The sequence below is a fragment of the Triturus cristatus genome, chromosome 8 (assembly GCF_964204655.1).
Source record: "Triturus cristatus chromosome 8, aTriCri1.1, whole genome shotgun sequence".
Lineage (NCBI taxonomy): Eukaryota > Metazoa > Chordata > Amphibia > Caudata > Salamandridae > Triturus > Triturus cristatus.
In genome coordinates, this window is record NC_140591.1 from 228,143,983 (window position 1) to 228,166,718 (window position 22,736).

At 44.7% G+C, this 22,736-nt stretch overlaps 1 protein-coding gene across 2 annotated transcripts in view; it reads left to right on the top strand.

The window, feature by feature from the left end:
• Positions 1 to 22,736, top strand: part of CEP57 (centrosomal protein 57) — a 466,839-nt gene that overhangs the window by 437,547 nt on the left and 6,556 nt on the right. The window contains exons 10-11 of one of the 2 annotated variants that reach the window (XM_085621423.1): positions 3,265 to 3,409; positions 3,793 to 3,874. In XM_085621423.1, coding sequence (XP_085477549.1) covers positions 3,265 to 3,409; positions 3,793 to 3,874 — 227 coding nt within the window. The remainder of the gene's footprint in view (positions 1 to 3,264; positions 3,410 to 3,792; positions 3,875 to 22,736) is intronic. The other variant, XM_085621421.1, reaches the window with a different exon arrangement.

Consider the following 22,736-nt stretch of genomic DNA (forward strand, 5'->3'; position numbering starts at 1 on the left):
TGGAATTTCCAAGGCGGCACTCGCTCGGCGACGCTTTTTGTCACGAGTGGAGTTGCGGTCTGTTGTACGCCTTTCCGCCTATACCACTTCTGCCCAGAGTGCTGAAGAAGATCAGGCACGACCGGGCCCAAGTCATCTTGGTGGCCCCAGATTGGGCACGAAGGTACTGGTATCCCGAGCTACTCAGTATGTTGACCGATCCTCCGATACGTTTGCCCCTTCGGGAGGATCTTCTGTCGCAGCAGCAGGGGACGGTCCTACACCCGAACCTGTCCAGCCTCCACCTCCATGCGTGGAGATTGAGCGGCGGCAGTTGATGCCATTTGACTTGCCTCCTGAAGTCTGTGATATCATTCTGGCAGCCAGGCGTCCCTCCACAAAGACGGTATACGCCTGCCGGTGGAACAAATTTGTGGCATGGTGCACAGCAAAGGCTGTGGATCCCCTTTCCGCCCCTCTTTCTGAGGTCCTCCTCTTTCTTCTTTCTTTGGCCCGGCAGGGCTCTGCCCTGGGCACCTTGAAAGGTTATCTTGCTGCCATCTCTGCCTTCTTGAGGCTTCCTGATCAGCCTTCTCTTTTCAAGTCCCCTGTTGTTACACGCTTTCTAAAAGGCATTACTCACACGTTCCCTCCTGTCCCTTTTGTAATGCCTCAGTGGGACTTGAATCTGGTTCTCACATTTCTAATGTGCGCTCCCTTTGAGCCTCTTCATAATTGTCCTCTTCGTCTGCTGACGCTTAAGACTGCTCTTCTGGTAGCCATCACCTCGGCTAGACGGGTGAGTGAGCTCCAGGCTTTATCATCAAAGCCTCCTTCTCTCTGTTCATCCGGACAAGGTTGTCCTTCGGCCTCGTCCCTCCTTTTTTCCGAAACTGGTGACCCCCTTTCATCTTGGGCAGTCTGTCACCTTGCCCACCTTCTTTCCGCCTCCGCATCCTTCCAAAGAGGAAGAGAGGCTCCACCGTCTGGACCCCAAACGTGCGCTCTCCTTTTATCTGGACCGCACAAAGCAGTTCCGGGTGGACGACCAACTTTTCGTTGGATACGTGGGTGCTAAGAAGGGGAAAGCTGTGCACAAACGGACCATCTCTCGGTGGGTCGTTTTGTGCATCAAAATTTGTTATTCCTTGGCAAAAAAGGACCCTCCTGTTGGGCTGCGCGCCCATTCTACTCGGGCCACGGCGGCTACTACTGCTTTGGGACGGGGTGTCCCTTTGCAGGACATCTGTCAGGCGGCAACGTGGGCTTCGCTACACACGTTTGCCAGGCATTATTGCCTTGACAGCCAAGTCCGGAGGGATGGCTTCTTTGGCCGTTCTGTCCTCCAGGACTTTCTGGTGTGATCTTGGTTCGCAGGCCCACCACCGGGGATGGTATTGCTTGGGTATCTATTCTAAGGTGAGGAATCTAACTAACGTGTTTCTTTCAGATGAACAAGTTACTTACCTTCGGTAACGATGTATCTGTAAGAAACATTAGTTAGTTAGATTCCTCACCGACCCACCCATCCTCCCCGTTCTGCGAACTGACATCTAGGGTTAAGGCTATCCCTTTCAGGGCCCTAGAATTTTTGGCACCAGTGTCGGTATCTTGCATGGCTCTGCGTTCCTGGCGCGGAAGGCTATGTACAAGAACTGACGTCAGCGCGCGAGGGCGGCGTCTAAGTACTCCGACGTCATTCCGGCGCACGACGCCGACGACGGACGCGGAGCCGCAGACGACGCCTAGCGACGCGCAAGGGGTATTGCTGACGAAAAATCTTCCGGATACAGTCTGACGCCTGGGGATATTCTAAGGTGAGGAATCTAACTAACTAATGTTTCTTACAGATACATCGTTACCGAAGGTAAGTAACTTGTTTGACAAGGCGGTACCAAGGAGGGACTAGCAAGCCTGTTTACCAATCAGAAGCCAACATTTAAGGAGGGCAATGACACAAAGCCAATGTCAAATATGGGCGGAGAGTGGACAAGGCTTCTAGTGCATACCCTAATACAGCATGCTTTGCAGAGCATGCATGCTGCTGACCTAAATATGAGATTCAAAGCTTTATAATCGGCTGCAAACATCATGTAAATGACTCTATCTGTTCAATCTGTGATCTCAACCCAACCTTATTTCAGAAAGCCCTTAAAATACATGTCTGTGATTATACCTGATTTAACTCCAATGTTTATGCTATATTTTGTGCCATATCTGTGAACTGCTATATTCAGTTAATATCCAGCATATTTTCATTTTTAATTTAAGTAATACGTCCATGGTGCATCTGTGCTATTGAAAAATGTTAAATCACATAAGTAAATGGTTTTGACCATGCATGGCCACATAAATGTAAGTTCTGCCTTTTACAAGCTATTAAGTGAAGCAGACATACATTTCAGAAAGGATGCTGGTTTCAATTCAATAGAGAAACCTTTGCAAAAATGTATTAGGCTATTTCATTTATGGTTGAATTTCCCTTACTCTGGAACATATTTTTATTTTTCTCACCATTAACTATTTGACTTACTCTGTGTATTGTAAAATGTTCAACATTATTGGTGCCTCACATATCGTTAGGTTTATTTCATATTCTTTTCATGTTCCTAAAGCATACATGGTGTATTGGATTCATTCGGATATGCTGTGTATTGGTTCATTGAATATCAGGCCTTATGGGTGTGCCAATGTAACTATTCTACATAGTATGTTTACCATTATTACAATTTATTTTCTGTTATGGGAGCCTGGCAGAAGACCGGTCCCTGGTTGTAAAGCGCAGAAACCATGATTCTGTGTTCTGGTTCTCTAGATCTCCAGTTCACTTACTACTTTCTTGGCAGGCTGCCTAATTCATAATCATAAAATGAAGAACTGCTCTGACTGGGAGTAACAAGAGAATCTGGAATGACCTGTACTTTCTCCGTTAGGACCTAAGTAGAAAACAATTCTCTTCTTTCTTTAATTTCTTAATGTTTACATATGCAGTTTGAATGATTGACGTTATAAACATCTCCTTTTTCCCAGTGTATCCTAATCTGAAATATGAAGGGGATTCAGCGCTTTGCGACATATCCTTCTGCTGCCATACCTTAGAAAATATCTTAAAAAGCATTTCCTTGAAATTTCTCATTTTACAACGTACTATTTGCTTATAAAAAGTATTGTGCAAATCGAGAGAGTAACTACAACATGGAATTGAAAAAGTTGATTTTAGGCATACATTTTGTAGGTGAATTGCATTACTTCTATATTAAATCTATTCTCTTTTTTCATAATCAGTGAGTATCAAGAGTTAATGAAACTAATTAAGGAGGCACGCACATCCCGAATAAAGGAGGACCTCGAAAGAGAACTGGAGTCCCTGGTGAAACGAATGGAAGCAAAAGGAGATCAAATAGCCAAAGTGAAGAGACATCAAGCAAGGGTAAGCATTGAATGTCCTTAAAATTCTTTTCTGGGAAGATTGTATTTCCTAAAACAGATCCCCTTTATAGTACGTTTTCACAATCATGGATTTTCACACATCGGTCTTGAAATATTCAATTTCCAGTAGCATCCAAATAGCTTGGGTGTACAGTTGAAATGTGAAAGCCTAAGATCAGACTTGAACATACAGTGGCACCGATAATGTACCAAAAAAGTAAGCTTGGTAACTTTTTTTGTTACTTTGTAGAAAATTCTCAGTGTTTGAACATTTAACTTCATAAAAAGGTGTACTCTGCCCCTCCCCCGTCTTCCCCCATATTTTAATAAGTTTACTCAGTAGTCCGTCCAAATAAAACATTGATGCCTATCTTTTTGTTACAGATTTATATTTCAATCCTGTGGAGAAATAAGCATTTGAAGTTTTTGAAAAATCCTCCAAATGAGATACTTCCACCATTAAAGGGTTAAAACAAACCTACTACCTTTGTGGCTTTTCTTATAGGGACAACTATTCTTGGATAAATCATAACCCTTAATTGTGTCAAAACAAGATATGTGCCCAGTTTAGTGTTTGGGTATGGAGTGGGATTTCAGTGCATTAAAAGATGCAAACCTTTTTTCTGAAACAAGGTGCCATTTTTTAAGGGACTGTGAGTTACCAAAAATGCCATAATAACAGGAAAGGTCACCTTTGGACTTTGATCTTTTTTTTTTCCTAAAGCCATTAACCTCTTCATCATAAACAGTAATGTAATTTATTGCACGTTATTCAGTTGTCCTTCTTGGGTTGATTCTCTGTAGCTATAACTTTCTAAACATTGGAGTGTTTACCATTCCTTCCTTTGCGTTTCTTAAAATATCCCCCTCTACATCATGGCCTTTGATTCATTTTCTAAACATTGGTTGCATAAAAAGCAATATACCATTTATATGGAGCACATCACTAAATGAATTGTCTTGTCTTGATTGTTGTTGCACAACTTGATGACCCTGATTTTGCTTACCTCAATAGGGAGAAATGTTTAGTGATCCAGATTATGATTCAGCTTGGGTACATGCAGGTTAAGTAATACAAATGCCATTGAATATGAATACACCAGTTGCAAATAACAGGATACTCGTTTCACGCACCGGGAGTTGAGCCAGACTCCCAGTCGTTCACTTAATTTAGAGGCAGGTGCAGCACTGCTTTTCTTCCGGAGGAGTTCTAAGGTTAGTAGTGCAGCCATTGGGAAAGTTCCTATAAAGATGTAAAAGACTACAAAGCTGAAGATGCAAAAGTACATCAAAATGCAGAGCTACCGCTTCACCATGGCCGCTCTCCTGCAGTAATGGTTAGTGGTACACTTTTTCTTTCGGTCCTGGGTAGTCAGTGGTCCCTTGGCAGAATCTGTATTAGTTCCTGTTGTTTACCTAATGTTTTGTTCTTTTTAAAACTTATTTCCATTTAAAGGTGTACAAAACCTGTATAACAGTTGATTTCATTTTCATCAGACATCTTTCACAATGTTACAATCGACAATACTCTTTATAGTCATATGAAAAATAAATAGGCTGTGTTGATTTGTGTCTGTTTTTCTCAATAATTTTTATTTGTTTTTAAAGTTTACATACACAAACCGTCTCGTAAAAATTGACATTCGTAATGAAACCGCCCCATCAAAAGAATGTCAGGGAAAATAATTTTGAAAGTATGCTGACAATCAAAGAAATAGACCTTAGCATTGCAAAGACTGTGGAGCACAAAGCCACATACATTTTACCCCATAGATATGCAACTGTGAATTTGAGAAGCAAAACCAGTAACAGGCCTAACTTCTATATCATCGTCAACCAATGAGCCCTGCAACATGGTGTACACCAATCATGTGACCTCCCACCTTGGCGAAGCAGATTAACAGCACTGTGTGGCCCAACTGGTATACCCACCCAGGAAGCAGTTCTGTCACAGGCGAGGAAAAATCTAGTGGGTAATAGTGAAATTGGTAATATGAGGCCATATATAATGCCAGCCATACAAACCCAAGACAAGTTATGCCAAAGAGAGACTCTGATAAGTATGTAATAAGTCTGCAGTCGGCTGTCTTTGCCAGTTTGGTCAACCATTTCTCATGGGGCAGTACAAGGGGTTCTGCCACTGTCCAAGAATACACATTTTTGCTCTGGCAAGTGAATTCACCAGCCAGCGGCGCCTATGTTTCGAAGAAACCAACTCATTGGACATGTGGAAAAGTGCCAAGCCTGCTGAAGGGGAAAAGTTGACAACATCTGTATCTGCTAGTCAACCACAGTTCCTCCTAGTAAGGGCCCAGTCTACTGCAATCCCACAGAATATGGACAAAATGTCATCATTAGCTCCACACCTCTATTATATAGAATGAGGCAGGACCCCAGCTCTGCCCATCTGGATTGGTTACCAGTACCAGTACCAGTTGTGAAAATCTTTGAAGTAAGAAAACTTCAGTCTCGCCTATCTGAGGAAATAAGAGTCTTCTGGTGGATAATTATGCTGCAGTGCACCATAATATTCAGTATGCCAGAACACCCAGGCTGCAGCCTTCACCAAGGTGGAGAAGGTGTCGCCTCTAAGTAACCCATACAGTTCCAACACAACTGCCTTCAATCAGGTGCTCAAGATACACCAATAATAACAGAGCTGTTCCTATATGTGAGGGAAGAAAAGGGGAGGAATGTGTTCACGGACACTTAAAATATTGGATATTGAGGCCCTCACACAAACTCAAGGGTATCGTAATTCACGTTACCCCTTCGAATGTATTGCATCATCATCGGGCTGCTCCTGCGTCGAGTCGGCTGGTGCAATACCCGACGGGCTCTTGTTTAAGGAGCACTTTTATGGAGATCTTTTTAATCCAATGAAGCCGGTGGATGCATGCGTGTGTGGGGCTCTAAAGTGATGTAGATGAAAATGCGTTGGTAGTTAAAAATAGGGGTCGAAGTACTTGCTCAACTAATTTATTAGGAAGTCTTCTCCCCTAGTTAAAAAATGCTGAGGTCAAGTGTTATTAACCTAGAGTTATCAAATAAGTTATATACACTGCCTCAGTTGGGTCGACATGTTTCTCGCTCCATTTAGAGAAGTACTCTGGCGATTCTTCAGGACCAAAAAGATGTTTGTCTATCTACATCTAAAATAATATCTAAATAAACAGTATGCATTCTCTGTCACAAATATAGTGTTACCTGCAGCTCGGTCTACCTGTAGGGGGATAAAGGCCAAGGAGGTTACAGAAAGCATGGTATAATCACTGTCTGTTTACATTAAATATCTCGTGAACCACTGAGTGCAAATGTAGTGAAAGTGCACTCTAAACGTGAAGGGTGAAAAGAACTAAGTGAAACTGAACCCTGTGAAGTGACTTCTACTATACATAGGTGTTGGTGAAATTAATAAATGGACTTACCCTAACAATTCATAAGGATAGTCCACTGCAGTTCCTGGTAGATGAACGCAAGGAGTTCCTCGCGTTCTGTAATCATATATGGACACAGCTAGAGGAACGGGGGTAGTTAAAAATGACAAACTCCAGGGTCATGGTGACCCCTTCTCTTATTGTTGTAGATACATCGTGAACTTGACAAAAATGCTTGAAAAACACATTTTTTCTGATTTAAAAACACTCCCTTCTATATATTCGTGAAGGTATGGATGGATCATTTCTTGCAGAGAATTACATTCAATAAAAGCTATGACTGTGACCCTAATGTCTGGTGAAGGTGCTGTCCCTAGTCTCTTACTTAATGAACGTGTTTGGATGCTGCCGAAATGGCTGCCCCAACCTTTTTATCTGGCTCGCAGTGTGCTGTGATTACATCGAGAAAACCTATGATAAAGCACTACGCAGACTGGATTGGCGTATAGTTGTGTCTCGTTGGAGGCTAACTCTCATAGTCAATGCTGACTGCTTTTTGTGTGAAGCCCAGGGATAAATATCATATTTAATGTGAATCTTTAAGCTTCGGAGGGGTCGTGGTGTACGATCGAATCGCGTCCTCGTTAAAGCTTCTGCCTTAACTCTACAAGGTTCCCGTCTTATTGTTGACTCAGTGGGTCCCGTAATATCAAGTTAAATCATCTAATGCCCCGTCTTTGTTTTCGAGAGTTAAAACAATAAGGATCAAAAATTTAAAAGGAAGTCTACTTACTGACACGCCGAGTCCGTGTCTCGTACACACCTACCCCGTTCTACCAGGACTGGGCGGCGGTGTGTAGAGTCTCGTTGCAGTATTTGAAGACGGCGTTTGACGTAGACCCGGAAGTGACAGGGACACTAGGGGTTGCATAGCTCAACAGCGGCCGGTGGTGAATACGGTCGCCATCTTGGGTGAGGGTCAAGGTATGTCGATTATATGTCATACAACTGCTCTTGAAGTGCAGTGGCTCTGATTTTTTAATCGTTAGTGCATATCGCCCCTGGGACCCGGGTATATTTTACGAGTCTGCTTAATTACATTGTTGTCATGAATATCTGAAGAGGCAACATATTTTTTCCAAAAAAGCGATTGATGTTAAAAGTACATTTAGAGGCCACCATCCCAAGTTACATAGTCTGTATTGTGGGTCTATACGATTCACTCTAAATTGTTTCTTTAGGCTTTCCATATGAAGTACGCTCTATAGACCACTCAAACCTCTATATCAGTATAGGAGAGTGCAGTATGTCAAGAGATAGTGTTAATGAAGGCGTGATTCAAGGAGGTTTAATGGAAGCCCAAGGAATAGCGTCATTTAATCCTGTCACATGAGTGCCCAACCTGTACACCCACCTCTGTTCTTTTGCAAGTAAAGCATCCTTAGTGATGTTGGAAAATGATTCCAATATGAGCCAGGTGAATGACTCTGGGAGATGTCCTTTTTCTAGAAAGTGGGTGCACATTCTAGTGGTGATTTTTTTGCAGCGAAAATTGCTGCGGTGTTCAGTCATGCGTATTTTAATGGGGCGGGTGGTCATGCCAACATATTGCAGTCTACAGGGGCATGTGATGAGATATATGCAATTCGCTGTGTTGCAATTTGTATGGCGACGTAGCTCCCATTTAAAATTATTGTTAAAGAGGACAGACTTGTGTGTTGTGGTCATGGGGCACACTGAGCACGAGCCACAAGGGTAATGTCCAGTTACAGGTGGCAATTCCCATAATTGTCTCTGGATTGTTTGCCCCTGTGGACGTGGACGAGTGTGAATCAAGGTGTCTTTCAAGTTTTTTGTGCGTTTGAATGCAAATCTAGGAATTTCAAGTTGCATGGTGCCTGTGTTCAAAATGTTCCAATGTTTTTTGATTGTCTTAGTGATCTGATTTGACAATGGAGTAAATGATGTGACACAGGTCAGGGTTTCGTTTGGAGCTGTCACTTTGGGTTCCAGAAGGGCTTCACGATTGTTGTTTCGGGCTCTCTTCCTGGCTAGGGCTATCTGTTTGGCAGGGTAGTTACGTGCCCGAAGATTATTAGCCAATTTCTTCGCTTCTACTCTATAGTCTGATAAGTCACTACAATTTCGTCTTACCCTGAGGAACTGTCCGATGGGTAAATTGTCCCTCAGACTGCGGGGATGATGACTTGTGTATAGTAATAGACTATTACGATCTGTTGGTTTCTTGTATAGGGAGGTAGATAAAGTGCCCCTATGTAGACTGATGTTTAGATCTAGGAAAGGAATGATGTTGTCGGACACTGTCTGTGAAAACTTGAGGTGTGGATCAAGGGTGTTGATCCAATCACAGAATTCGGTACAGGTCGACATATCCCCCTTCCAAAGGATTAGTATGTCGTCAATAAACCTCTTCCAAAGGTATATGTCTGTGCTGAAAGGGTTGGACTCGTGATAAATGTACCGGGTCTCGAAATCAGACATATATAAGCAAGCCAGACTAGGAGCAACCGTGCTCCCCATGCAAGTTCCTTGTGTCTGTTTGTAAATCTGGCCTTTGAATTCAAAGAAGTTCTCCGTCAGTGTTAGGGTGGCACATTCCATGATGAAACCAGTGGGGGTGTTGTGTTCCCAGACTCCCTGATTCAGGACTTCTTCTACCACATTCAAAGTAGCCCTCTGTGGTATATTTGTGTACAGTGCTTGTACATCTAGGGTCACCAATAGTGTGATCTCATCCGTGGATGGTAGTTCATTCAAGAGTCTTAATAAGTCTGAGGTGTCCTGTATGTAAGACGCAGTCTTCTTGACCAGAGGTTGCAGAAAGTAGTCACAGAATTGGGACAACGGTTCTAAGACTGAGTCTATCCCTGATACGATGGGCCTTCCAGGGACAGGTGAAATACCCTTATGGATTTTTGGTAGGGTATAAAAATATGGAGTGCGTGGATTCTTCTTCACCAGAAATATGGCCTCCTTCTTGCTAATCCAGCCTTCACTCTCAGCCGAGAAGACTAAGGCTGTGATAGTAGCAAGTAGGTTTTGGGTGGGGTTGACGGAGACAGGAGTGTAGTAAGTTCTGTCACTCAGTTGTCGTCTACATTCCAGGTCATATTCTGATGTATCCATTATTACCGTGGCCCCTCCTTTATCTGCTTGCTTTATGGTTATTGATGTATCGTGAGACAGGTTCTTAATAGCCTCAATCTCCACTTTACACAAGTTGCTGTATTTCCTAGGTTTGGTTATCTTGGCCAGGTCTTTTAATACGGCTTGTTCGAAAGTCAATACTTCCGGTGGAATCATTGACATATTCGGAGTGAAGGAAGACTTTGTGTGCAAACCACTGTCTGTTTGTTCTGTGGTTTCGGTTCCATCGAAAAAGGATCTTAACCTGATTTTGCGGAAAAATTGTTGAATTTCGCACTGCTGTTTAAATTCATCGATCTGAGGTGTTGGTACAAAGCCCAACCCTTTTTGGAGTACTCTGTGTTCGACTTCAGTGAGAGTTCTTTGAGAAAGGTTGACAACTAGGTCTTCTTCCTGGTGTTGGTGTGGCTCCTGGTTTCCATTGTTCTCGGAGTGTCTTCCCACTGGACTCTGGTTCCTTGTTGTATTTGTTGATTGTTTCCTCTTCTTCGCCCGCGCCCTCTGCCCCAACCTCTGCCTAAAAAAGGCTGGTTGTATATCGGGGGGTAGAGCTGTGGCGGGCCCTGTGGTGGTATTGGATATTGAGGTTGGCCATGCAAATTCATAGGGTATTGCCAAAAGGTTGGATATTGAAAGGCTGCCGGTTGGAAAGTAGGGTAGGTTTGGCGATTCCCCTTACGTGAAGTACCCTGGTTAGTTGAGTCAGTGCTCGAGTTGCTGTTGCTCGAGGAGCCTCTTCTAGTGGAGTTAGAATTTGTATCAGAATCTCCAGAATTGTTGGAACTTGGAGGTATAAAATCTTCTTTTAAATAGGGGTACATTTTCTCTTTGTTAAAGTTGTTCACATCTTTTTGTAACTTCTTAACCTTTTGTCGCATTAAGTATTCGCGATGCTCCGCGATCTCGTTATTGATTTCCGACAACTTTGATTTAAAAAGAGTCGTAGATGTCGCACTTTTCAACGTGCTTTCTGCCAATTGGATCCTTGCCAAGAGAGTATCTGCTAGTCTCTTGGCTGTCTTAATAATCAATATGAGGAGATCTCTGGTGCATTTCCATGACACCTGTGACCAATCGGTCTTGAATGTTCCGTCCTCTAGGAAAATACGTGGGAAGATTTTCACTATTAAACCATTAGGGGCGATGTTTGCCCTCAGGTATTCTGTCATCAGGGCGCCATGGAGTGTGATCTTCACCCAGTCTCTTTTTAGTGAGGATAAGGACTGCCAGTCTTCCGACTGGCTCCCTGTGGCTGCCCCACCATCGGCTCCCAGGATTGAGGGGGCATTGAGTATCTCATCAACAAAATCATCCTCAAAACTCAGCCCTTGACCTTCCATTGTGATAATGATCTGAGTAATGGTCTCCGGTTATGAGATACTCTCTTTATTGTATTGATGTTATCGAATGCAGAGGCCAGTTTCAGGGTTCAGGTGAACTGACAAAAAGAAATTCTTTTTGTACTAAAAGGGGAAGAGACATAAAAACCTTAAAAGTGGGGGATATGCACAGGTTAACCCACCGGAAGATGCCCCACGGATAGAAATCCGTGCATAATATATCCAAAAAATGAACAGGGGGGGCGTAAGGGCGCTTTTTGAAAAAGGTCCAGCTATGTGTGCCCTCAGAAAGTACAACAATAATAACAGAGCTGTTCCTATATGTGAGGGAAGAAAAGGGGAGGAATGTGTTCACGGACACTTAAAATATTGGATATTGAGGCCCTCACACAAACTCAAGGGTATCGTAATTCACGTTACCCCTTCGAATGTATTGCATCATCATCGGGCTGCTCCTGCGTCGAGTCGGCTGGTGCAATACCCGACGGGCTCTTGTTTAAGGAGCACTTTTATGGAGATCTTTTTAATCCAATGAAGCCGGTGGATGCATGCGTGTGTGGGGCTCTAAAGTGATGTAGATGAAAATGCGTTGGTAGTTAAAAATAGGGGTCGAAGTACTTGCTCAACTAATTTATTAGGAAGTCTTCTCCCCTAGTTAAAAAATGCTGAGGTCAAGTGTTATTAACCTAGAGTTATCAAATAAGTTATATACACTGCCTCAGTTGGGTCGACATGTTTCTCGCTCCATTTAGAGAAGTACTCTGGCGATTCTTCAGGACCAAAAAGATGTTTGTCTATCTACATCTAAAATAATATCTAAATAAACAGTATGCATTCTCTGTCACAAATATAGTGTTACCTGCAGCTCGGTCTACCTGTAGGGGGATAAAGGCCAAGGAGGTTACAGAAAGCATGGTATAATCACTGTCTGTTTACATTAAATATCTCGTGAACCACTGAGTGCAAATGTAGTGAAAGTGCACTCTAAACGTGAAGGGTGAAAAGAACTAAGTGAAACTGAACCCTGTGAAGTGACTTCTACTATACATAGGTGTTGGTGAAATTAATAAATGGACTTACCCTAACAATTCATAAGGATAGTCCACTGCAGTTCCTGGTAGATGAACGCAAGGAGTTCCTCGCGTTCTGTAATCATATATGGACACAGCTAGAGGAACGGGGGTAGTTAAAAATGACAAACTCCAGGGTCATGGTGACCCCTTCTCTTATTGTTGTAGATACATCGTGAACTTGACAAAAATGCTTGAAAAACACATTTTTTCTGATTTAAAAACACTCCCTTCTATATATTCGTGAAGGTATGGATGGATCATTTTTTGCAGAGAATTACATTCAATAAAAGCTATGACTGTGACCCTAATGTCTGGTGAAGGTGCTGTCCCTAGTCTCTTACTTAATGAACGTGTTTGGATGCTGCCGAAATGGCTGCCCCAACCTTTTTATCTGGCTCGCAGTGTGCTGTGATTACATCGAGAAAACCTATGATAAAGCACTACGTAGACTGGATTGGCGTATAGTTGTGTCTCGTTGGAGGCTAACTCTCATAGTCAATGCTGACTGCTTTTTGTGTGAAGCCCAGGGATAAATATCATATTTAATGTGAATCTTTAAGCTTCGGAGGGGTCGTGGTGTACGATCGAATCGCGTCCTCGTTAAAGCTTCTGCCTTAACTCTACAAGGTTCCCGTCTTATTGTTGACTCAGTGGGTCCCGTAATATCAAGTTAAATCATCTAATGCCCCGTCTTTGTTTTCGAGAGTTAAAACAATAAGGATCAAAAATTTAAAAGGAAGTCTACTTACTGACACGCCGAGTCCGTGTCTCGTACACACCTACCCCGTTCTACCAGGACTGGGCGGCGGTGTGTAGAGTCTCGTTGCAGTACACCCACAGCAGAGAGCATTGCATAGCTAGCTATTGTGTGTTCTTCCATTGCTGTGTTTACACCCAAGTCTAGACTAAGACTGGAGATCATGGAATGACGAATTAGTCATACGCTGGCCCACACTTTCTATGCAGGCTGATTTCCACACATTCCACGACATGGGGACACGCTCTTACAGTCAAGCCTGTGCTATGTTGAAGAGGTGCTGAGGTGTGCAGCCACAGACTTGTATTCAAGTGTCCATGAGCTGATCTCTTTGGCAAGAATATGGCCTTGACCAGTTGGTTATCTTTCTTCGCTGGCAGAGATCTGGATTAGTACGGAGTGTCACATTACATAATGGTACTCTTGATGACCCCCCCCCCCTCCACACACACACACACACACACACACACACACACACACACACACACACACAACCGGAAAGTCAGGCGTGGCTAATGACCAGTATACCAGTTGGGACAAGTGATGCGCAAAATAGTGTGAACCCATGGAGGATAAACGCAGGCCCCCTAACTTTGTGTGTGCTTGTAATTGTAGTTTCGTAACTGAATAGAGGGCGTTATTGTCTACGAGCAGTAGTGTTGTAGATGCAGGCATTGATGTGCCCACTATATGCAGTTTCTATATCAAAGTATTCGTACCACAGACACTTTTACATCAGCGACTCCGTAATTGATGTGTTAGTGTCTCGATCAACCAAAAGTTGTCATTCGACTTTGTCATTCTTCTGTTCCTGGAGCAGTTATGTACCTCCAGTCTTTGGCCAGATTTATCTTAGTGAGTAGGAATCAAAGATTGATTATCATTGTGGTAGCTCCAGGGAAAGCCAGGTCCCCTAAATATAATATTATGTTATCGATATTGTATAGATTTTCCAGTCCCCTTGTGAGGCCTAAAATGCTTTTCCAAGTGGTCCAGGTAATTATGTAGAATGCTTCATATGTAGGTTTTGAAGTGCTAAAGTTTTGATTGAGTGCTTGTGGTTTCTTCAGCGCTCATGGTTGAAAAGATGTTTGTGATTTGGCCTATATGGGACGGGCTAATTGCGGTATATGAGATTTGGGGCAGTACAAGTGGTGAGGGGACAATGCATTAAGTGCTGCTATGTATTAGCACGGTGTTGCAGAAAAGTGAGAGAACAAAAAGGAGCAGCACATACAAGTACTTGCATTGTTGTTGGTGGCAGTGTCATAAGTAGAAACCACTATTGAGTTACATTTTGGAGTATTAGGAGGTGCTGTTAAACAGCTAAGGAGGCAGTTACATTGTAAGGGAGTGACAGATGTGGAACCAATTGGTGGTACTGTTAAACCACCCATGAACATTGTGTGCAGTCTACACAGGGTTAACAGATGAGCATCCAACTAGAGGCACTGTTCAACCACCAAATCAGTGTGTTATAAATGTAATTTTTCTAATTCCACTGTAGAGTGTAAGAAGGCAGCAAAGCAGGTGACTCAGTGAAAAAACCCATGTTGAAATAATAAGGTTGTGTGGCACATTTGTAGGAAAAAAATTGGAGTAATCTTGAAAAATATTATCAAGACAGTGCTGTCTTGCTTGTAAGAGCAGCAATGGGCTGTGCAAGCAGGGTATCTGATATAGGTTTGTACATCTGCAAAAGATGGCACATGCAACAGATTTCACTGCTACGGTCTTTCCTTTTTATCTTCAGAAGAACCCAACGTCTGAAGTGCTGCTTGTTCTGAAAGCTAAAGGAGAACTATTGTGTGAGATAGATAAAACACAGGCTTGTGGTCTCTCAACATCATAAAGGCAGTTTGTTTTTGATGTCAGAAGCAGCTTAGAGAATTTGGAACCCTCTGCTATCTACTTCAGTAGCCCAACAATCATCAGATTGGTTAAAAGAAAAAACGATTATGATTAAAGTGACATGCCTGGTAGAAAAGCTTGGTCTGGTTTTTTGAAGATTCATGAGATTAGTGTTGGACTTAGCCCTCTATGTGGGGGGGGGGGGGGGGGTCAGCCTACAACCTTTTGTCTTCACCCTTCTGTTTTCTGAACCCATTTTTGTTGGGTTTTAGGACTTTGTGCTCTTTACCACCGTTATCCAGCACTAAAGTGATTTTTCTCTCTGCCATAACATGATATAATTGGCTTACACCCAGTTGGCACATTTAATTTACTTACAAGCCCATAGTAAAGTGCTATTACATGTACCCATGGCCTGAAAATTAAATACTAGTGTTCCTGCAGCACTCATTGTGCCCCCATTCAAGTAGCCCTTTAAACAGGTCTCAGACCTGCCATTGCAGCCTGTGTATGCAGTTTAAAACTGCCTATTAGACTTGCCATAATAATCTCCTTGTCAGACCTAAAGCTCCCTTTCTATAACATATGTCACCCCCAAGTTAGGCACTTGACAGCACATAGGGCAGGGTACATTGTAATTAAGAAGTTAAAAAGTTTTACGTGTCGTGGTACTGAAGAACTCCCAAATTAGTTTTTCAGTAATGTGAGGCCTACCTCTCCCACAGGATAACATTGGGTCCCTAACTGCATTTAATAAGTACTCACCTTTGATTGGGAACAGGTAGGAAAGTCATGTTTTGTGTCTGAGGAATTGTAATTTAAAATCCTCTTTAATGGTAATGCCAGATTGTAAGTCACAATTCTGAACATGCCGCTTTTAGAAAGTTGGCATTTTTATTGTTCTAACCATTTGCTTCCTGGATCACATGACTAGGTGTAGTTTGCAGTTGGCCTTTGTGTATTTGTCCCAGACAGTGTCACAGTAGAGAGACTAGGTGTGCCTGGACGGGCCATCTCTGGCAGGATGGTGGGGGTGGAGCTGTCACCTACTACATTTGCATTTCTAAGGCACTGGCTCAGCTCACATACAAAGGAATTCACATTTGCCTATTGAACCCCCAGACAGACTAGGACAGAGAGGTAGGTAATTCCAGACACCTGTAGGGGTAAACTCTAAATACTTCTCCCACTTCAAAGACTGCCAGGAATAACAAGCATTTGCTCTGCAATAGGTCTGACATTTGCGAGAGTTTGAGCTATTGGCATTGTAAATGACAATAGCTTAAATTCTCGCAAATGGGAGACCTATTGCATTGCAAATATTTGTTGTTTACAAGCGCCCCATGCTGCGCCTTCACATTAATAGAGGCCGCCCCCTTCTTTAGATGAGCGACATCTAAAAAACAAAAAAGGGGCGTGGCCACCATTAAAGTGAAAGCGTGGAATGGGGCGCTTTCATTTAAAAAAAAAAAAGCATTTCTATGTCAAGTTGACAAATGTTTTTTTTTTTTTGTAAGAGCGCCCCATGCCACGGTTTTGCTTTAATAGCGGCTGCTGACCTTTCTTTAGACGCGGCCCGTCTAAAGAAAGGGGCGCGGCCTCTAGTAACCTGAAAGCGCAGCATAGGGGCTTGTAAACAACAACAAAAAAGTGAATAAACAGTAAAAAATAAAAACATGCGGACATGTTCTGCGCTGCAAATAAACCAAATGCAAAAACAACAGTTGATGGACAGACTGCAGAACAATGTCATACATTCACCCCAGTACAGAGATCTGGGCCTAAATCCATCGTTTTTTTGCTCACCATGCCATTCCAGTTTGAACCCAGCCATATGCTAATCAGTCTTGACCCGGTGCCTTATGAGAACAGTCCAACCCGAAATGCCAAGCCAGGTCCTCCCTGGACTGGAAACGAGCATCCTAGGACCGGTTTCGGGGTTTCACCCCTCTTCAGCCAGGATAGCTTGATTCCAGTGATTTGGAGAGCACGGGACCCACGTCTGGGCATACTCACCCCACTCGGGGTGACAAATTCAAAAACAACAGTTGATGGACAGAATGCAGAACAATGTCATACATTGACCCCAGTACAGAGATCTGGGCCTAAATCCATCTTTTTTTGCTCACCATGCCATTCCAGTTTGAACCCAGCCCAATGCAAATCAGTCTTGAACCTGTGCCTCATAGGAACAGTCCAGCCCGAACTGCCAAGCCAGGTCCTCCCTGGACTGGAAACAAGCATCCTAGGACGGGTTTCGGGGTTTCACCACTCTTCAGCCAGGATAGCTTGATTCCAGTGGCATGGAGAGCACGGGACCTACGTCTGGGCATACCCGCCCCACTCGGGGTGACAAATGCAAAAACAGTTGATGGACAGAATGCAGAACAATGTCATACATTCATCCCAGTACAGAGTTCTGGGCCTAAATCCATTGTTTTTTTGCCACTGGATTAGAGCTAGCCTGGCTGATGACGGCTGATTACCCAGAAACCGGTCCCAGGATGCTTGTTTCCGGTCCAGGGAAGACATTGCTTGGCAGTTCAGGCTGGACTGTTCCCATGAGGCACAGGGTCAGACTGATTTGATATGGCCATGTCTGAACTGGGGTGGCGGAGTGACCTAAAGAATGATGATGGATTAAACCCAGATCAGTTGACTGGGGGTGAGTGCTTGCAATGTTCAACACTCTGTCCATCATCCCCTTTGGTTTTGCAAATGAACCAAATTTGCGGCCGCCACTGTGGCGTGCCGTACTATATATAAAAAATACTAAGCCTATTGACCAATGAAAAGCTACAGTTTACAAAGGACAATGACACAAGCTAATTAAAAATATGGGAGGAGATTGGGCGGAGCTTCAAGTCCATACCTGAATACAGCATGCCTCAAAGACCAGCGCATGCGCTGCCAGGCTCGACCTAAAAAGGGGACCCTTTGGCCCACTCTTCGGCTCCCTTATGGACCTGTGGAAGACTCAGAATAAGGACTGCTCTGCTGCCGTGCTGCATGAAGAAGAAAGACTGGACCTGCACCTTGAACCCAGGACCACCAGGGTGACTCCAAGGGCTAGTTGACTGGCCTCTGCTTGTTCTAAAGCTACAGGGATACAAACAAGCTCTAGAGTCCTCCTTGCAACTGCCCTGCTGTACTGGACTTGTATGAACCCTGCTGTCCTATCTCGTTTCCAAACATCGATGTCTGGTAACCTAGCAGAGCCCCAGGATTTAGCAATGTTCCTTTAGCCACCAGCAGACCTGTTGTCATCCACAAAGCAAATTCAAGGAGATGATGGATGGAGCGCTGAAAGTATTCAGACTCTCACTCCCAGTCACAGACCTGGGTTGAATCAATCATCGTTCTTTAGCTCAATTCGCCATCCCAGTTCAGACCCAGCCATATGCAAATCAGTCTTGACCCTGTTCCTCATGGGAACAGTCTAACCGTACTGCCAAGCAGGGTCTCCCCTGGACCGGAAACAAGCATCCTGGGACTGGTTTTGGGTAACACCCCCTCATCAGCCAGACTACCTTGAATCGAGTGAGCAAGGGACCCACATCTGGGCATACCCTGCCAACTTACGTCGAATAAAGCAAGCACAAGGAGATGATGGATGGAGCGCCTAGTGTAGTGAACCTCGTGGCATCCATCTCTTCCCCATACGTTTAACACACATTGCTTAGCTGACAACTCTATGCCCACTGCCTCAATTGACCTCAGACTATCAATTACCGCTGTCCAATAGACACTGATCATCTACTGATTGCCTCATTCGAACTATAGTGGTTCTTGCATAGTACGAACGATGTAAGATCTGCAACTGAATCAAGCAGAAGCCCGACCGTATAGCTCTCTAGTGGATGCAATGGCCTCCTCTCATTCACCATATTCGATAATACTAACATCACTCTTACATTTCCCTTTTAACTGTTGCATAATGTCCGGTGTGTTGTTAACCAGCTTTTTATTAGTGAGTGAAATCGATTTCTAGAGGATGTATTCCATATGAAGTCTGTCCTCTAGTGGTGAGGATTCGGGCAATTCTGCCCTTTTCTGGAAGACTGCCTGCAGAGTGTGTCGTATCTGCAAATAGTGATAGACCTCAGTCCACTACATTTGATTTTCCTGTTTCAACTCGGCCCACGGAATAATCTCCCCATGTTTCCACAGGTCTCCCACACAAAAACAGCAATTCTGGTAATCTGAAAGCAACTGATAACTATCTGTGATAAATGCCATGATGCTACGTTGATATTATTAGACTTGTCTCAAGTTTTCCACAATCAACCACAACCTGCTACTCTTGTGCATGGAAATAGTCTTTGGTATTCATGGGGAAGACTATGACTGGTTATATTATTTTCTCTCCAATAGGATACAGTGTGTCAAATTCATCCAGTCAAGTGCAAATACATTAGCTGTATTCCCTAGGGTGCAAATCTCTCCCCACCTAGCTGTAATGGCATCATTTGGACTACATTTACAAATGTACGCCAATGACATTGAAATCTTAATTGACCTTGGCTGTAAGATGTAGACACAATTGCTCACACGTGTATGCTTACCAAGCCATGGAAAGGGATGATTGGCCTACAATGCTTTAGAGATTCAGCTTGACTCTGTAAATGATCAGCCTAGCAGTGCAAAGAGTTGTCCTGTGAAATTCAGCGAACCAGAGAAGTCTTGACTCCAGGGTACGCCTTTCTTCTTTTGCTTCATCATGGTGCCACAGTTACCCAGTTTTGCCAGTAAAAGACAAAACAGGTCATATGCGTTTTCTGTATGTTTAAAATCTGATCTTCTGTTCCAATTTTTGAAGCTGTGTGTATATATGCTGCTGGGCATACACAACTAGTGCCACCATAACCTGCTGTAGTTCCTTCATAGATTTGACTAGTCTATGGATTGTTAAACGTGGGAAGGAGATAAAACTGCTAAAATCGTATGTCACTCTGGTTCTTGAGACTTTAATAGGTTAACTCTTAATGCCTCTGAACGAATCATGACTATATTCTTGTCCCAGAGTAAATTGCATCAGAAATCAACTTCGCATAGACCCAGACAGTTCGGTTTAAGACCATGGTGCGAGAGTCTATAATCATGATTGGAGGCGCCACCCATGTTATGTCCTTCTATGCAGATACTGCTCTGGATTTCCCGAGCCAGTCTGTGGTCTCAGTGCCCTTGCTGTTGAAAAGGTTGAACTGAAAATGCCTGGGCTGCGAATTAGTCATGAGAAAAGCAAACTCTTTCCTATGGGTGGTTTGACGAAAGTGCTCAGATGGTGCTCAGATGGAATTGCCAAGAGGTAAATTTTCAGTAGGAGTAGCAACAGTTAAGAAACCTAGGCATATAAAGCACACATTGACAGGCAGAACATTGTCCATAACATCGGAAGAGTCGTACGGGCATTGAGGAATTCAGCTTGGTTCTAGAATACCCTGGGGTTGTTGGTCATAGGATGTCTGTATTTGATGAACAACCTGATGTACCCACTGAAACAAAACTGCTTAAGGAGTTGGGTGGCTGGATGAACGCCTCCTCAGCTCCCGACATCGCCATAGCCATCCCGGACGGCTACAAGATCATCCAACGGGACCGCACCAACCAAACAGGAGGAGGCATCGCCATCGTCCATAAAATCACCATCCGCGTCACGACCAGCTGCGACGACTCCCTCACCACCGCCGAGCACCTCCACTTCCAGATACACACTGACCACTCAGACTACATCCTCCTAGGAGACGTCAACTTCCACCTGGAAAACAACAATGACAGCAACACCACTGCCCTACTGGATAACCTCGCCAACCTCGTATTCAAGCAACTGGTCACCACCCCCACCCACTACGCCGGACACACGCTTGATGCCGTCTTCTCCTCTAGCAACCACATATCCTTCAGCCACTCCACCGGACTACACTGGACAGATCACAGCTGCATCCACTTCAACTTCAGAAAAACAACGACCCATCACCACCCACAACAGATCCCCCGAAGATGCTGGAACAAGATCACCACAGCCCAGCTCACCAACTCGCTGAGCCAGAACCCTCCCACCCACACCACGAACCCCAACGAAGCAGCCCGCAACCTCACACGTTGGCTCACCGATTGTGCCGACACCCTGGCCCCACTGAAGAACCCCCCCACCAGAACCGGCAGCAAGAAAGCCCCGTGGTTCACCGACGACCTCAAAAACTCCAAGAAATCGTGACGGACCCTCGAGAAAGCATGGCGCCACGACCAGTCAACAGAGAACATGACAGCCCTCAAAAACGCCATCCGCAAACACCACCAACTGATCCGCACCACCAAAAAGACAGCGTTCAGAGAAAGACTGGACAACAACACCCACAACAGCAAGGAACTCTTCAGCATCGTCAGGGAGCTCTCCAACCCCAGCGCCAGCAACAACGACATCACGCCCTCACAAGACCTCTGCGACTCACTGGCCCTGTTCTTCCACAACAAAATCGCCGACATTCACAACAGCTTCGGCCCCCAGACCACGCACCCCACCACCGAACCCACACCCGCCACCACCACCCTCCGCGCCTGGAACCCCGTGAGCACAGAAGACACCATCCGCACGATGAACACCATCTACTCCGGCTCCCCATCTGACCCCTGTCCACACCACATCTTTAACAAAGCCGACGCCATCATCGCCCCCCAACTGCGGAACATCATCAACAACTCCTTCGCATCCGCCACCTTCCTGGAGAGCTGGAAACACGCAGAAATCAGCGCCCTCCTGAAGAAACCCACCACAGACCCCACCGACCTCAAGAACTTTCGCCCCATCTCGCTCCTCCCCTTTTTTTTTTTTTAAATTCTTTTTATTGGCATTTATATTAAACATATTGCAAATATATGCACATTCGGATTCACAGTATTCATGTGCCCTTGGACCACCGTGTACAGCTGTTGCTAGTATAGTCAGCGGATCTCACAGGCTCAGAGTGTCAAAGGTCCCTGCCTTATCGTATGTCTGGGCCCATCCCACGGACGTGCGCTGTGGATGCCGCACTACATGAGGGCTGCTATATGTATCCCTGTCCCCTGAGTTAGGTGTCCCTCAGGTCATTGAAGCGCGGCCAACTAATTATTCTTAACGAACTGGGGACATATAAACTGGGGAGTGCACCCTATCTGGAAGTATAGACATTGTGAATCGAACGTCGGAAAGTAGTGTCCTTGCCTGTCGCGATGCTAGGTGCTTGCAGACGCGGGGAAGGTTCGAGGGAGGGGAGGGGCAGGAGTCGATGGCGGGAGTATAAATCCCTGTCCGTGCATGGGCCGAACACGGTACCAGCTACAGTTTAAGGTTAGGGCCCACCGGGTGCCCGGGCCCCCTGGTCGCCGCCCCCCAGAGTCGTGGAGGCCTCCTGGGAGCCAACTATTTGCGGGTCCGCCGCCGGCAGCGCTTCGTGTGCGAAGCAATGCATGAGCATCGCCCAGGGCATGGAAATCGGGTGTTTGCTGTGTCCCCGGGCTTCCTCCGTGCGAAGCAACGTTTCCTCCGCTTTTCCCCACTTCTCCCCACCCATGCCACCATAGGAGGTCCCTCCGGCGCCTTCCAGTGCATAGTAATGCATCGTTTAGCCAGGATAAGTCCCAAGAAAGCAAAACGCCTCTCCACCTTCTTATTCTTGTGTCGCCCGTGTATGCCTAAGGCGCTGGCCTCCCATGTGTATAGGTCCTGCAACCCCATGACTGCACGAATGGGGGTATGTACCGCTCCCCAATAATTATGAAG